At 49.4% G+C, this 16244-nt stretch overlaps 1 protein-coding gene across 1 annotated transcript in view; it reads right to left on the bottom strand.

Moving 5' to 3' along the window:
• Positions 1–5398: 5398 nt before the first annotated feature.
• The window catches only part of TEKT3 (tektin 3), a 68802-nt gene continuing 57956 nt past the window's right edge, over positions 5399–16244 (bottom strand). Inside the window, exons 2-8 of the mRNA XM_009284977.1 lie at positions 12085–12692; positions 11444–11527; positions 9795–9865; positions 9402–9545; positions 7909–8131; positions 6823–6977; positions 5399–5714 (exon numbers count right to left, since the gene is read on the bottom strand). Of these exons, the coding sequence (XP_009283252.1) occupies positions 5498–5714; positions 6823–6977; positions 7909–8131; positions 9402–9545; positions 9795–9865; positions 11444–11527; positions 12085–12663 (1473 nt within the window). The 5' untranslated portion in view covers positions 12664–12692 and the 3' untranslated portion in view covers positions 5399–5497. The remainder of the gene's footprint in view (positions 5715–6822; positions 6978–7908; positions 8132–9401; positions 9546–9794; positions 9866–11443; positions 11528–12084; positions 12693–16244) is intronic.

Raw genomic sequence — 16244 nt, 5'->3', positions numbered from 1 at the left:
GTGTGGCTAGCAGCGGTCACCGCCTAAATACAAGCAGGCGCCACAATAAATTTGAAAAATGTTTTGTGTACAAACAAGATTCGCCACAGGCTGTGCTGGGAATACTGTAAGATTGACAGGTTGTATAAACACTGGGTAAAAAAAAATGTGGATTTCTCACTTTGAATCCATTCCGTGGGATCACTTTAAATTCTTACAATGCTTCAGCTTGAATTTCTAGAATAAAATAATGAGAATTTAGGAGGGAAAGTGGTTTTTAGATCACTGTAAGGGGCTCAGATGCTAATCTGACAAGGCAGTGACAGACCGAGGACTTCGCTGAAAAGGGTCTAAGCCTCGTTTAACTGTGTCTGCAGCATCACCTGAACCAGCACATCACAGGCTCTGCTGCCATCGGTCCAGCGTACACGTACACCATCCCCTTCCCCAGGCCAGGTGAATGAAACCACTCTCAAAACAAGCATTTTCAAACTACACAAAAAGACAAGATTTTCTCTGTATGTCTTCTGGTGGATGAACTTGTTTAACCCCAAGACTTCACTCAGTCATCACGATTTTAGGGACTCGCTTCCTGTTCCCTGCCCTGGTGATTAAGGCCATTAGCAACGGAGGGTTTGAAATGCAAAGGGGAAGGGGCAGAAATCTGCACTGCCATCAGCGAGCCGCGGCTCACGTGGGGCTGGGAACAGAACAATGGGGGAAAAAATCCTGTTTTCAAACAACTGTGCAACTAGGAAAAGGAGGTTCGACTTGCATTTTAAGGAGAACCTATAGTGCTCTCCCAAACAACACACATATATATATATATATAAAAAAATACGTATACACAGAGAGAAATAACTATCTAAATAAGTATCTCCAGCTGAAGGGCTGGGGGAAGGCTCTCCACCTTGAGAGCACGTCCCCAGCTGGCAGCAAGAGCGGGGCTCAGAGGGCTGCCAGGATCTTGCCCTTTCCCCAGCACACGGAGCTGTGCACCGAGCGCGGCTGGGTCTCAGCCAGGCGGCCGGGGAGGCGGCGGGCGCCGTGCCCCGGGAAGGGGTGCCGCTGCGGGTTACTGAGCCACACGGCTACCCCACGGCAGGGCTGCGAGAGGAACGGGCCTTTTCTCCAGTGCAAAATGCTGTTTGGATCAAAACGCACTGAGAGAGTGGTTTTTACTTTTTCTGATAAAATGGGTGGAGTGGCTATCTGAAAAGCCATTTCAAGCAGAAAAAAATGGAAGGGGAGACATTTAAATTCAGCAAACTTCTAAAACAAGAGGTCTAATACATCTTGGAGACATTTACTTACTTTTCCTGACATTTGTCTTCCACCAAACCAAGAAGAATTTATAAAATATTTTAGTCCTGTCTGCATTCATGCCCAAAAACCAACTTCATCCAGCTTTTTACTTCCAACTCCAAGCCAGTTGTCATCACTGATAGAGACAGGCTGGAGAAAAATCCCACTGGCTTCAATGAAACCAAAATTTACCCACTGATTCCAAAAGCCAAAAAAACCAACCAAGGGTCCCAGCTGGGACTTGACTCAGGACATACTCAGATACTTTCAGAAATTGTGATTCGTGCTCATCTCCTGCATGCTGACAGCATCGAAATGGAGCCAACCCTCTGCGAGCTCCTGTGTGGAACCTACAGAGGATGCAGATCTGAAACAGCTTTGAGCTACCTTTTTTCCCGAGCTATTGAGTTTTAGACTTTTGGCTTCAGCAGTCCTAAGTCTGGCCCCTTTTTCGTCTCCTCCAGGGTCCCGAAAGTGACCGCCGGTGCTCTGAGCACGATGATGCTCTTGTCCCCCGCAGCCCCCTGCTGAGGGACACAGTGGATGCTGCAAGTCTGCACGGGCTCAAAGAACAACTGGAACAAGATCATGTGAAACAAATCCATCGGGGGATATTAAATTCAAGGACAGCCCTGTCAGCTCAGGAAGTCCTTGAGATACTAATTGCTGGAAGCTGGGAAAGTAGACTGGGAAAGTATCACAGGGTGCTTGCCTTGTTCTGGTGCTTTTATCTAAGTATCTCCCGTTGACTCTGTCAGAGGCTGAATCTGGGGCTTGCTGGACCTTGGTCCGAGCCAGCACAGCCATTCCTATGATCCTACACTGCCCAATTTTTCCTTAGCATTTTGCCAAAGTCTTCTCTTTTTTTTTTTTCCCCCATAATAACAATGAGTTTGGGTTTTTTTCTGACTGCTGATGCTGTTTTGGGAATTCTCTCTCCCTCGAGCATAATAATCTGCATTAGTTATGCAATATACTGTTAGCATGTTTTTTGGCAAGCTTTCATTTCACCCAAATTCATATCAGACTCCTCCAGGACATTCAACGATTTTTCTTTTCTTAGACAACAAAAGCACCCAAGCCTCCTTTCTGAATAGCTTCTTGACAGACTGGCCTTGACTGTTCAGCTGGATCCTGGACTGACACGAAGCTTAGCTTGCATGAAGCAACGCTGTCCTGGTTTTATTAATTTATTTTCTTTCCTCCAGCCAGTAAACAATTAGTTTACAAACCCGGCTCTGCAGGGTTTATTGGAATGATGCAGGAGGGTGGGAATATGGCTGTGGGATGCAAAGGAATTTCCACAAACTTTCTCAGCAACTTGGCTGATAAAGCCAACAATAAACCAGCAATAAACAGCAATAAAAGCAGGCACATCGTTCTTCAGACTGAAGGCATTTAAAGAAAGGAAACGTCACATCAGGCAGCTGAGGCAGATGGGGACGCTATTTAGAACTGATCTGTGAAAGCAAATCTTTTAAGGGTACGAAAGCAAAGGCATCTCGCACATCAGAAGCAGGAAGGCAGGACAGTTGTTTAATGCCCCTGGTATACATCAAAGAGAGAGACTGCTCGGCTGCAACCCCAAAACCAACCCTGCAGCGGTTGAACCGAGCAGCTTTACTCACCAGCAGCTCAGTCACGGGAGGCAAATCCATCTCTGTGCAGGAGACCCTGCCACAAGCCACGCGTCTATTGGAACGTCACCCAAAACTCTCTCCCCAGAGACCCTTTTTACAGGAGTTTTGTGGCAGGGCTGGCTCCCGTCATGGAATGTGCATAGGACACACTGGAGGGGGGGGGGACGGGACTTAAACTGAAGCACACATAGGATTAGACGATCAAACTGCTTGGGGGGGATTTTAGAGTATCAGCTACCAGCAGAGGGGGGGGAAAGACTTAAACTGAAGCACACATAGGATTAGACGATCAAACTGCTTGGGGGGGATTTTAGAGTATCAGCTACCAGCAGAAGTAACATCAATATTGTCGACTTAGGGAAAACTGGTGTGGAGAGAATGAAACCCCAAAGGGACCTGGCAATTCTCTAATGTCTGGGAAATCTGCTGCAGGAAAGCGGAAAGTATTTTGAAAGAAATTAGAGAAGCTGCAACTGAAATTCCTCTGGTCATGGCTCAAATGGAGGAAAGAAATGAATTGCCAATATTGTGTAAAGAAGCAACGAGAGGGTAGGACGGCAAGATAAAATTTAGAGTCGGATAATTGCGACACCACATAAACACTGTCAATTAGGAGAAAGCCTTAAAGGAGTTGGGCTAGTGGGAAAGATGAGTGTTCGCGGCGCTCTGAAAGCAAAATTGGAGAAAATAGGAGACTTTGAGTGCTGACCGTTATCAGCATGCCCTCATAGCAAAATGGAGCTCAGATAGTTTTTTTTATGTGACTCAAAAATGAAGGTGGGAGTGAAATGAATGTGAAGCTGTCACTGATGCCAGGGCTTCGCTCAAGTTACTTAAAAGCATGAGCCTTTCAGAAAGGGACTATGGGTGCCTCCACTTCCCAGTGCTCAGCTGGGGACAAATTCACGGTGCCCATCTCTCAAAAAAGAAAACAGGCAGCTCTGCCTGAAAACCAGCCATCTGGAGCGGGGCTTCAAAACAGCAGAGCAGCCAAAATCACCAGGGTTTGTGAAAGTCTTCAGTAAAGGAACACGGGGAGAGCAACAGCACAAAGCAGCACGAAGGCTAGCGAGGATGCTAACAAAAACTGGAAGTCCCTATGAGTTCAGCATGCCATCGACTTATTTTGGGGAGGGAGATAGGTGGAGAAAGGGAAGGTGTGATGAGCTGGACAGTTTTTCCTGCTTACAGTTGTATATTCTCTTTAGAAACAGCGGCTGCTGTCTCCGACGGGCTCTGGCTCCAGGATACACACAAAGTAGAGGAAACCTATTTTTAGTCTCCATGAAACAAAAGTGCTAGTAAAAAAAAAAAAAAGGTTAAAAAGACAATTGCTTCCTGTTCAGGGCTGCTGCTGTGAAGAGAGATCCTGCCAAGATGCTGAGACCAGGGCAGGACCTCGGCGCAGGTTACAGCTCTCGGGGGCTGCCCCTGGGAGAGCGGGGAGGGCAGGCAGGTCTGTCTGGACCCGTGCTTTGAGGTGGAGTCACCTGGGGACGCGAGACAAGAAACGATGCTCACAGCTCCCGAGAGCCCCCACCCTGGGCCAAGAGGTCCATGCCCTGGATTCCCGAGGGAGGAGAAGGGACTTGAGCTTCTCCTCCTTTGGGATCTTGGTGCCTGCAGGCTTTAGGCTGAGCTCAACTCTGCTTAGGTTAAAAGATTCAAGAGTGTCTAAGTGACACACGAGTCTAAGGAGACAATTTGCAAAGAGACTTTCATACTGAACCTCAGATTGATTAAAGAATTATCCCTCTGAAAATTCAAATACTTGGTAAAATAGGTCTGATTTACAGCAAGAGAGCAGGTACCATGGCAGTCAGGGTGGCTGACTTAAGGACCGATTCGTTTCTTTATCTTCAAAGTGCTTTGGTACTTCCACCAACAAACTACATGCAAGAGGTTAAATTAGGAACCAATCCATACTCACCAAAATTAAAACCACAGCATTTTCTTCAATTAGCTAGTCGAAAGTACTTCCTTGTTTTAAGACCCCAGCACTGACATTTTAGATGACATTTAAAATTTTTCAAAAGCAAGAAAATTATCATTAGAAATCAGCTTAAAATGCAAGTTTTTCTATTTAGGAACAGAACACGCTGCAAGGCTTTACGGGTTAGTTTGTGTTTCTTCTGCTGCACCATTAAAAATACATTATGGATTTCAACAGCTAATTACTCTAACAACTGACTTTACTTCCCCTTGTGCTTTTCCACATCAGACAGACTCAAAAGGAGGAAGACACGACAGTTTTTCTCCTAAAATCACAGATTAGAAGGGTAGGAATGAATCCCCATGGGTGGATTTACTCTTAGTCGCACACGAGGTATTTTCAGCTACTCTCTGGCACACTGTGAAAGAGCAGTGGAAAGAGAAAAAAAAAAGGAGAAAAAAAAAATCCTGGTAGACCATGTTACACACAAAGTGATCGTTTAATTTCTACTCAGGGCTTTCGTCAGGAACTGAAAGTCTAATCGTGTATTTTCAAAGCATCTTAGCAAAACTGGGAATGCATCCAAGCAAAACTGGGAGTACCTCCCGCAACAGATACCGTGAGTTCAGCTGAGCCCAGCCTAAACGTAACCCACCAGCCGCACGGTGCTGGGAAAGGTCTTGCGCATCCCCATGCACTTCTCCTGGTCGATGAAGAGCGAGTTGGCTTTGACGGCCAGGTCATGTTCCAAGACCGACTTGGCACGAACCAGCATTTGCAGCGTGTCCTCAGCGTCCCTCAGCCGCTGCTGAAGGCTCTGGATCATCTCATCGATTTCGTGGACCTCGTTGACAAGGCTGGAAAACAGCAAGAAACCCCCATTAACAGTCCCATCACGGGGGTGGTTTCTAGCATGGCGTTGCTGACGGGCCTTTTGGGCACAGGATTTCCCCCTTCAGCGTGCTCAGACTAACTTGGACCCCCCGTTTCTGGCAGATGCATGGGAAAGCTGAGGGCAGAGCTCCTCCGGACCTCAGCGGGGAGGCATGCTTAAGTCTGCTCTAAGGCTTCGGCAATGCGCAGCCGCATATCCCAGAGCATCTCGTGCCACTGAGAAGAGGGATGAGCAACTGTGGTTTCAAGTTCCCGTTTGGTTTTGCGGGTTTGTTGGTTCACCCTCCTGGATTTCCCCGTGCAGGGGTCCTCCCCACACCCACGGATGCACACACAGCAAAACAGGACAGCTGGGAGAGGCTGAAAGTGAATGTGAAACAAGTGGAGGATGGAAAAAACAATGGCGTGCGAGATGCTAAACAGGTTCTGGGGCTGGGTTTAAATTGCTTTTAAAAGGCTTCACATGGAGTCATGCCCAGAGGGCTCCCAGGAGGAGGTGTGAAGTGCGGGGTGCCTCGCAGGGGGTGCTGCTGGGCACTCAGGGCAGCCTGCTCCTCCACAGCCCCTTGGGGTGCAATCCCAAAGAGCTCACTATGTCCTTGGAAAGGATTTACAGTGTCCCCAGGGGAGGGGAGGAGAGGACAGCCCTTACTGCTTCTCCATATGGCGCACCTTTTCTTGCAGTTACCAAAAAGGAAGGAGCTAAGTGCTCTCAACACGAGCCTGTCGGAGAGTAAAGGCCTTATCCATAAAAACAGCACACCCAACCGCCGGGAAACAGGCAGGAGAGAAGACGAGGTTTACCCAAGTGGGAAAAATCCAGCCCCTCATGGGGTGGCATCGGGCTGTACCCGGCCACAGTGTACAGCCCCCTTCGTGGGTGCAGAGCTCTCCCAGCACCCAAAGGCTGGGATACCTGCTCATTGCTTTTGATTATATCAGCGCACTTATGGAAGGACTATTTAGGGGAAAAAAAAAAAAAAAAGATTAATTTTGTCATCCAGTGATGCTCCTGAGTGCTACCACCCGTGACTCCTCGAGGACCCTGCGGGCCCTGCGCTCCTGCCTTACCGGAGCTGGGCAGTGTCCCGGCACAGCTCCACGTTTGGTCTCCGCGTGCGCTCGTCCAGCCGGGTCTGAGCCACTTTTAATGGAGGCCCTTTGTCCCTAATGGCTTTTCGGATGGCTTCTATGTTCATCTCGATCTGGAAGATTTCCTGCAGTGTCTGGTGTGAAAAAGAAACACACGCGTAAATTAAAAAAATATATTCTCAAGTGACCACATCATTTCCCTTTTCTCCTGTCTGTCTGCAGAAAAAAACAAGTTTAATAAGCAGACCCTGGGCTCAGACCACTGTCACTCTGCCACATGTCAAGGCACAGATCCAGCGGCAATTTCTCTTCAGGGAAAAGCCTCCCTTTGCTGTTGCTCTCACATCAGAGGAGGTTTTGGAGCAGCGACGGATCTATTGAATTACAAGCTTCCCAAAATTACTGCTTGCAGGAACTGATCATCCGTCAATAGCAACTAATAGAGAGAAGGTTTTTAATGGATCCTCATTTAAGGATGTGGCATCAGCCCGCAGTGCTGCAAGCCCAGTCTCCGCTCACTTAATCAATACTGTGTCGAGCACTCTTCAGGAAGCTTTCCATGAGACCCTCCAGTCCAAGCCAGGTGCCCGTCACTGATCTCTGCTTGGCAGGGCAAACACACGGATACCATACGTGCAGCAAACACAGAGCACTGAGACTGAAAGCATGTCCTTGGAGGAGAAGCGAGCCTGCAAACTCCCCGCCAGGCACCCCAGCAGAGGCCCAGCAAAGACTTTCTGCAGGGCAGCCAGCGCTTCTGAAGTAACTACCAGGAGATGCAACCAGCATTGGCGTTTTCTGCTGGAAATCCCTGCGCTGCCAGGCTGTCAGCTGGGACGGCACTAGCAAAACACAGTATCCCTTGAGATGAAATTTCAGCGCCAACTCATCCTGCTCCAAGAAGAAAGTCCCAAGTGCTTTGAGTTTCAAACAGAAAATTATACTATAACCAGCTTCTTGCGGTGACCGTTCTTCTGCTTGGGCCAGGTCTGCATGGAGGGTCCCACTGCGGAGGTGTCACGGGGAAGTGACAGCGTCACACCGAAAGGGAGGGGGTCGGGCTACCTTGGCCAGGTGGGTCTGAATCTTGCTCTTGGCGTCGGCTGTCTCGGCGATGCGGTTGGTGAAGGCGACGTTCACCCCGTTGAACTGGCGCCACATCTCGTTGGCCGTCACCACCAGCAGGTTTTCGATGTTGTCCCGCAGCTTGGCGGAGGCCGCCCGTTCGCTCTGGGAGCAGAGGATGTTGTCGTCCGTGAACTTGGCCCACGACTCCGGCACCGAGATCCTGCGGGGGAGAAAGGAGAGGCCCTCGGTAAGCCCGTGCTGCTGAAGATGGACGTGGGCAGGCATGGCCCCTGCCGGGGAGCAGCGTGGATTAAGCACAGCCTTAATGGGAATCTACGCTCTTAATTTGACCACATGAAAGTGAAACATCTGGACACCCTTTGTTCAGTAATGCTTATCAAATGAAGACATGTTCATGAAGACAACTATGATACTTATGAAAGCTCAGACGAACAAAAGATTTACCCAGAAAAAATAGAGATTTTAATCAGACCCCACATTTACACGTTTGAGGCATTTAAGTGCCAAGTGATTCACAGCTTCATGACAACGCACAGATTGCAGTCAATTCATTTTGCTCATAACTTATCTCAGTTTCATACTAAACTGAACGAGCATTAGATAATATTCGATTCCCTATGTGTGCATTCAGGATGAAGTTCACGCCTGTGCAGTAGTCCAGAACAAGGTCAACAAAAGACTTAAATACCACATAAGCTCCATTTAAAACATGCTGATCCTCGGCACATTTTACCCCCCTCTGAATTTTAGCATCAATCCTTTGCAATTCATTTGCCTGTCTAAATATGTCTGAGCTCTACTGTGAATAATTATTCAAACGTTAGAAAAATTGAATCAATCTATGCCCCTCCATAAACTGCATGCGTCTGTGTGAGAAGCAGATTTATTCCCTTAGCCCTTTGCCACTTAGGGCATATCTCTGCGAGAGCTGGTTTAGGTCACCATTCATTTACTGTAGACCCCGAGCTGAATTCCTGACACCCGAAAGCAGCTGAACTCTATCCCAGGACCATGCTCTCTATTTCTTTATCTTCTGTGTCATTTCGGCTCCCTGACAGGCCCTCTCCATGCTGGGGTGAACCCCTCAGACTTTATGTCAATGAAGAGCACTCAGGCGAGCACTGACACATCGTTGAAAATATGCATAAACTTAATGAGCTGTGCAGAGGTGCTGAACTGAATTCATTTTCAGGCTGATCTTTGAACTCTGATATAATGTTTAATTTGGTGGGACTTGTTTTCACCCTCTGGATGTTCGGCATCCAGCTGAAAGCAGAGAGTTGTGCTACCTTTATGGTGAGCGGAGAGAAATGGCCCCTCCGAGGTGGGCGTCTCCAGGCAGGATGGATGTGCCATGCAGGGACACACGCCTTTAGAGTGGGCTGGGGACAACCAGCTCCCTGCCAGGGAGAGGCACCGTGCATCCCGGGGAAGGCTCAGTGCTCACGTGCCGCCCGGCGTGCACTCACGTGGCATCGACCCGCTCCACCCCTCGGTAGTAGCTGATGCCATCGGAGGTGTTCCTCAGGTGGTGGCACTTGTCGTCGATGCGGTGGGCCGCCTGCTTGTTGACCAGGTCCCTCTCCAGCTCATGCTGGGCCACCCTGTTGGACCTTCAACACACAAGCAACAGCCATCGGTGGAGATGTATGGGTGGAACGGCTTCCTCCCCATCCCGCTTCCCTGCAGCTCCTGCCCAGGCAGCTATGTCCTCCCACGAGCATCACTGCCCGCTTCCCATGGAGCCTGCATGGGTTTTCCACCTGCGGGGTGCGGGTAGAGGTGGGGGTCTGCTGGGGGTTGACATCACAACTGCAAATGCACATCAGCCCTACGGCATGAGATAAGGAGCTCCTCCTTACGCGAGCTGGGCTTTCGCCGTATCCAGGCACTGCTGCATCCTCTCCTGGCATGACCTGATGACATCGACTTCCTGGGCAAAGGCAAAACATGACCCTGTCAGTGTCCACACTCAACCATCGTGGTCACACTCGTCCCCTCGGACCTCTCCAACCCTGCACACAGCAAGAACTTGCCTGCTTGTCTTTCTGCCCAAAGCAAACAGGCAGGGAGTGGAGAAAGTGCCCCCCAACCCCAGCGCACTCGCTTGTGCAGCTGAGCCTGCGCGCAGCGACCGAGCTGGGACAGAAGGGTGCTGTGGCCGCAGCCGTGGCCTTTGCATTCCCTTTCAGGGTGGGTTGATAAGTGTTTTTTCATCTTGACATCAGTGTCAAGTGCTGGTTAGTTCTACTGCATGGACAGGGACAGATCCTGACCTGGTATGAACAGGCATAGTGGTTCCCTGGACCAGCAGCGCTACACACCCCCATTCCCAAATCAGCATCTGCCCTTTTTGCTCCCAAAATGTTCTCCTCCCCAGGAAAAATCCCATCCATGTGGTACAAGAGGAGATGGGCTTTACTTTGGTGTAAATCCCCAGGCGTTTCTAAGAAACATTCAGCTCCACAGGAGGAAGGCACGTGTTGCTCTCAGCTCACATGACTTCAACACAAATCTGTTACGTTTGTGAAGCCCCAGCTACTGGGGGCAGGTGATTAGTGCTTCAAATCCAGTAATTTTTAAGCCCTCCTGTCTGCAGGAGCCAGCTGAAAAGGACAGCCTAAATGTGTCCTAAACACTTAAAATCCAAAATGCCATTATGGAGATACCAGCTCCGATTATTTTCCTAAAATCTCATGACCTTTAAACTAATCTAATTTTTTAGGGCCTGACTCATAAGAAAAAATATTCTAACGGAGCAGTGGCTTCACAGTCCCAGGGGCTGCGATTTCCTTCCCAGTTTCATGATGCCTTTGCCGTGATTGTATGTCACTGTACCCTGCGTTAGGATCCCATCTTCTGTGCCGACTCTCGTCGCGTTTGCTTTTTGTTCGTAATGTAAAGCAGACTGTATAAAGGCAGGCAGGAGTGCACGTTTTTATGATTTCTATAAAATACATTGCCTAAGCACACATCGCGGCAGTCCTACTGCGGCCACGCTGCTCTGAGCAAAGCAAAGCTGGAGGTAGATGTAATATCTTTTATTAGACCAACTAATATAGTTGGGAAAACCAGACAAGCTGTCAGGCACGTGCTGCCTTCTCCAAATCTGCATGTGATATATATATATAGATACATGCATGTGATATAGATATATAGCTATATCGTGTGTATGTGGTATAGATACGTATAGATCTTGTTCCAGCGGGGCTCTGAAAGGCAGGACAGTCTCACAAACTGCTTGAAGAGGGACAGAGGGCCCTGATATGCTACACAAACACACAGCTGATTTTCAGCTATTCCTTTCTCTGTAAGGGCAAGTCTTACCCACACCACATGGGCATGCTCCTGCGTGGGGGAACGTCCCCTGGCCCAGCAGGTTTTGGGGGTTTGAGGAGTTTAGCACCTCACCAGCACTAAGGAGCCAGTTAGGGAACAGAGCTGCAAAACCTGTTTAGGGCAGTTGAGGTAAAAATAGCTTTAACACATGATCTGTGTTGCCCAAACTTACTGTGAAGAGCTGTTTCTCCACGTTGTCATGGACTAGGTCGATGCCCATCCTCTTCTCCCGGTGAAGCAAGCACTCCTGAGCAACCTGTTGGGGACATGCCATCACTGCTGGCTGCAGGGGCAGGGTTCCCTATAGGGATGGTCCCCACCTCAAGTAATGTAAGAGAAAAGAAATTATAGGTGGGCACAGAGAGAGCAGCACGGGGAAAAAAGTGCCCAGGGCAGCTGGTTTAGCTGACAACGAGCAGCCGAGCTGCAACATCAGCATTAAATCAACATGAGGGAGCACACGTGTCCCTGGTGCAACCACAGCTGAATGCAGGGACCTGTGTCAGGCTTGATGCTGACCTTGCCAGAGCCTCGTAGTAAGACATGGGCTTTTGTCTCCCAAACCAGGATTTTGGGTATACCGCTTATAAAAATATTTGGTTAAGCAAATACTGTTCTGATGTGCTCAGCATGTGCTGAGAGGGAATGCAGCAGATGGCAAGGGATTTGTTTATTACTAACTTAACTAATGGTCTCTTAATAAAAACTTTCTAGATGTTACAGAGCTGTAATGAAACTTAATTAGACGTCTGAATGGCTGCAGATGTTTCAGCAGTAGGCTACAGCTTGTAGCCCACTGGACACGGTGCTTACCTGGAGAGGGGCCTCTGTCTCGGCCAAGGCTCTTTCCAGTCTTTTCTTCATGTCTGTGAGTGCGTTGGTCTCCCCCATCATCTCATCCAGCTCATGGCAGAGTTCCGATCTCCAAAATTCAATATCATTGACACGTTCTCCCAGGTTTTTGGTGCTTTCTAGTTGTGTTTTCTTTGTCTGCTGATATTTATCCTGAATCATGCGGGAGGTATCGACTCTCAGACGCTCTGCGTTGTGCCGGGACACCTCCGACTCTTTGTAGTTGGTCAGGTTGGACCTGTACCAGTCGTCAGGGGTGTACCAGGTGAAGAGGTTTGTTCTGTTGGAAACAAAAGGAAGCATCTTGCTGGAGGTTAACCCCTGGGAGCTTTTGGAAAAGGGAGCCAAAGTTGGGTTGATGGCAGCTGCTTTATAGTAGGCGCTGGGCATCCAGGGGAGGCTGAAGCTCTGACGCAAGGGGTAGTAAGGAAAACGGTTCTTATAGCTTGAAGCCATGGTGCTGATGGCAGGCAGAAACTTGGTAGGTGTTGATCTTGGATGGGCGTACGTTGCTGTTAAGGGAGAACCAACCAGCTCCATTTTTGAATGCTGCTATTCAGGTACGTGTCCTGCACAAAGGAGACAGAAGGTGACAACCTCACTCAGTAAGCTCCTGCACTTGCGTTATTTCTTACAGCGACACATGCAACTTATAATACAAACAGCGATGCACACAGCACCCACACATCGCCTGTACAGGCCTAAAACTCTCGAAAGCAAATCCCTTCTGACAGCATCCCAAGCATTTGTATATATAAGGGTTTGACTTTGTTGTTAGTATCTAGCGTCAGGTCTTGAGATGTGGAGAGAAACAAATCATGGCTGCTAAGGAGAATGACAGATGTTATGCCTTCATTTTCCTTAAATCTGTCAATCCAGTGAAACTGTAGTTGCTGATTCTCTGCTGTTCGTGTTTCTTTTGGCCGGCATATCTGCTGATCTTATAGTACTCCAGATGTAATTTTCTCTTTAAAAGTTCCATTACCGGCCCCAATAGCTTTGGACACACAGCTGCTACCAACCCAGCACACTTTGTGTGCGAGGGACTCCATCCTCATCATCTCTATCTTCACTTACATTAAATGCTCGAGTGACGAGGCTGCAGGTGAGCTGAGCTTTGCAGGACTACATACAAATTTGAAAAACCCCCACCTATTTCAACCTAAAAAGAACAGCCATCTCTTGACTTGCAAAGGAAAAAAAAGCCTATGGCTCACCCGATGTAAAATAAATGCGCTTGGAAAGGAGATATCCCACAGTGTCTTTTCAGAGCAGCTCGTAAACGCCAGCCTTGCAGTAACCCTAGGAGGAATGGCCACACAGGAAGATTTTGCTACTAATAACTGCATACGGCACTGCGAATGCTATTGCTCTTTTCAGATTGAGGTTATCAGTAATATAATGCAGAGGGCCACCAAATGTACCTAACACACCTAATCTGAGGGCACTCAGGAGGGTATGTTGTGCTCGGTATGAAGTTCTTGGAAGGTTACAAGTGTCACCCACTGGCAGGAATAAGTCCCTATGGCTGTTGTAGCCAGCTGCAGCGTTGCAGGGACGTGTCCTTCCCCTAACACCGTCCCAGCCCACTGCTCCCAATCTGACTCAGAGCCCCAGTGAAAGATTAGGACACCAGTGCGCTGCAAGATCCCTGGATGGGAGTGGGGTTTGACATGAAGCATGTGCTAAATCTCATTTATGACAGCATGAAATCAACTTTATTCCTTTAAAAATGGGATGTTTGCACGAAATAAACTTGCTTTTATTCTAGAACAAAGCGTCCACACAAGCAATCACATGACTCGAGGTTTAATTGCTCCTCCTGGGCTACCCTGATCAATTTGCATGTGTAGGCGAGCTGAGAGAGGCTGACTTATTTTTAAAACCATAAAACCCTTGGGAAAGAGAGTTTCTTTCATTTTAGTCACCTCTGCAACAAGGAACGCCTCTCTCTACACAAGGGCAGGACCGAGGAGTCATGGTTTCCTACTGGAAAGCTTGAAAGGCAATTGATGGGAGGCACACGGAGACAGGCAGGCTCTGCCTGTGAGCTGCTGTTACTGTACACCCCTGGTAACCCTCTTTAATGCCAGACGCTCACAGCCCATTGACTCTCTCGGAGCCGTGCCCGTTTGCGCCAGGTGATGAGCAGACCACACAATTCATTAAACTGCACGTTTTCCAACATCTAGCTATGGGGACAGGTGACCTAAGAGACTTTTTGTGTCACCCGTGCTGGTAACGGTTTGATGCATTCAGATGGACAGTGTCTCAAAATGCAGCTATTAAATAAACAGCGAATGCAGGAGAATAACAGGTCCTTTAGCTAGGGCAAATCGGAGAAAAATAGGGATGAGTCAGAGGGGAAAAGTGCACAGCTTGCAGCTGGGAAATCATTGAACTTTGAGGACTGTATTTTCAAGCTTTGCCCAATTTTGGCCATGCTGGCATGGGCTGCCCCAGTACCTGACTTGAAAGCAGCATAGCTGCGGGCACCGAGTCTCGCCCCAGGATCCAGCCTGGCCGAAGAGGCTGTGGGACAGGCAGCGGGAAAATCACACCCTCAAATTTAGCAAAAAAACTTTTGCAAACACGACCCTCCGAGCCAGTTTGGCAGAACCGAGGACGAAATGTCTGTGCTCAGGTCCAACAAAAACCACTGTGTGTGCCGGTTCCCACAAACCAGTCACTTCAGCCCTTTTGTCCCTGCTAGGGATAAACGACTGCACTTTCCCTAGCTCTCTGCCACTTATTTATACCTGAGAAACAGCATTCAGAGGGTGGGAGATGGCTTTCCTGGCTCCCACCCCTGCAAATAAGTTACTCCCTTTCAGATACTGACAGACATTTAAGAAAGGGAGGAAAAAAACTTGGGAATGGACGGGGGTTACCTTTCCCTGCATTTCCAGCTGAAATAAATACCCCTGCATCCCCCTCGGGATAAGCCATCCCAGGTTGACACTTTCTGCCACCCCTGAACTTGGTCATACAACTGGAGCCCCCGACCACTTAGTTTGGGTACATTTGGATGATATAAGAGATATTAGGGGTGATTAGGAGAAATACCTGCTTTTTTAGTCCTCCCCTCCCACTTGAAGTACATACTCACCCTTAGCTGCCTGGGTGTGGGGTGTGCTCTGGGGGTTTGGGGGTGCCCGGGAAGGCTGCTACTCGCCGCTGTGCTGTCGGGCTTGGTGGCAGCACCGGCAGGTGCTGCAGCATCCCCGGTGCTGTGTCAGTGACACAGGACCAGGGGAGCGTTGCCACGGGCGCAGGGTTCTCAGGGTTCTGCCCGGGCAACTCCCTGCAGCCGCTATGGCAACCTGATGCAGCCTTTGGGCAACCCAGTGCTCTCAATAGGCAACCCGGTGACACCCCTGGGCAAGAAAATACCCTCACATGGCTTCCTAGTTCCTGCCCTGGACAACCTACTGCCCTCACTGGGCAACTTTGTGCAGCCCCTGGGCAACCAGGTGCAGCTGTTGGGCAACTGTTGAGCGGCTGGACAACGCTCTTAGTCGTATGATTTAGTTTTAGGTAATCCTGCAAGGAGCAGGGAGTTGGACACGATGATCCTTATGGATCCCTTCCAACTTGAGACATTCTATGATCCTATGAACTCAGTGCCCTCGGTGGGCAACCCCGTGCCACCCCTGGGCAACTCAGTGCAGACTCTGTATAACCTAGTGCCTTTGCTGGGCAGCTTGATCCTGTCCCTGGACAACCCCCCCGCGTCCTCGATGGGCAACCCAGTACAGCCCTTGGGCACCCTAGTGCCACCCCTGGGCAACCAAGTGCTACCCATGGGCAAACCAGTGTCCTCACTGGGCAACCCGATGCCAGCACTGGTGCTCCCAGGCCAGCCCCGTGGCCGAGCGGAGGCCTCTCTGGGGCAGGCAGGGGTACACCGGGGTGGGGGTGACGGCACCCCAGGTGAGGAGATGCACGGTGACCCCGGGAGCCCCACCACGGCACAGTCTCACACAGCACCGTGGCATCGTGCACCAATCACCCAGTGACATGGGGAATGTTTCCTGGGAGAGGGCCCTTTCCCAGTTATTTCAGGCTTTAAACTGGGAAAAGGCACTGAAAGAGGAGGAGCCCGGTAGTGCCGGCAGTTA

This window comes from Aptenodytes forsteri, unplaced genomic scaffold (assembly GCF_000699145.1).
Source record: "Aptenodytes forsteri isolate BGI_AS27 unplaced genomic scaffold, ASM69914v1 Scaffold186, whole genome shotgun sequence".
NCBI lineage: Eukaryota > Metazoa > Chordata > Aves > Sphenisciformes > Spheniscidae > Aptenodytes > Aptenodytes forsteri.
Note: the sequence above shows the minus strand (reverse complement) of the source record. Positions and strands in the feature narration are given on the sequence as shown.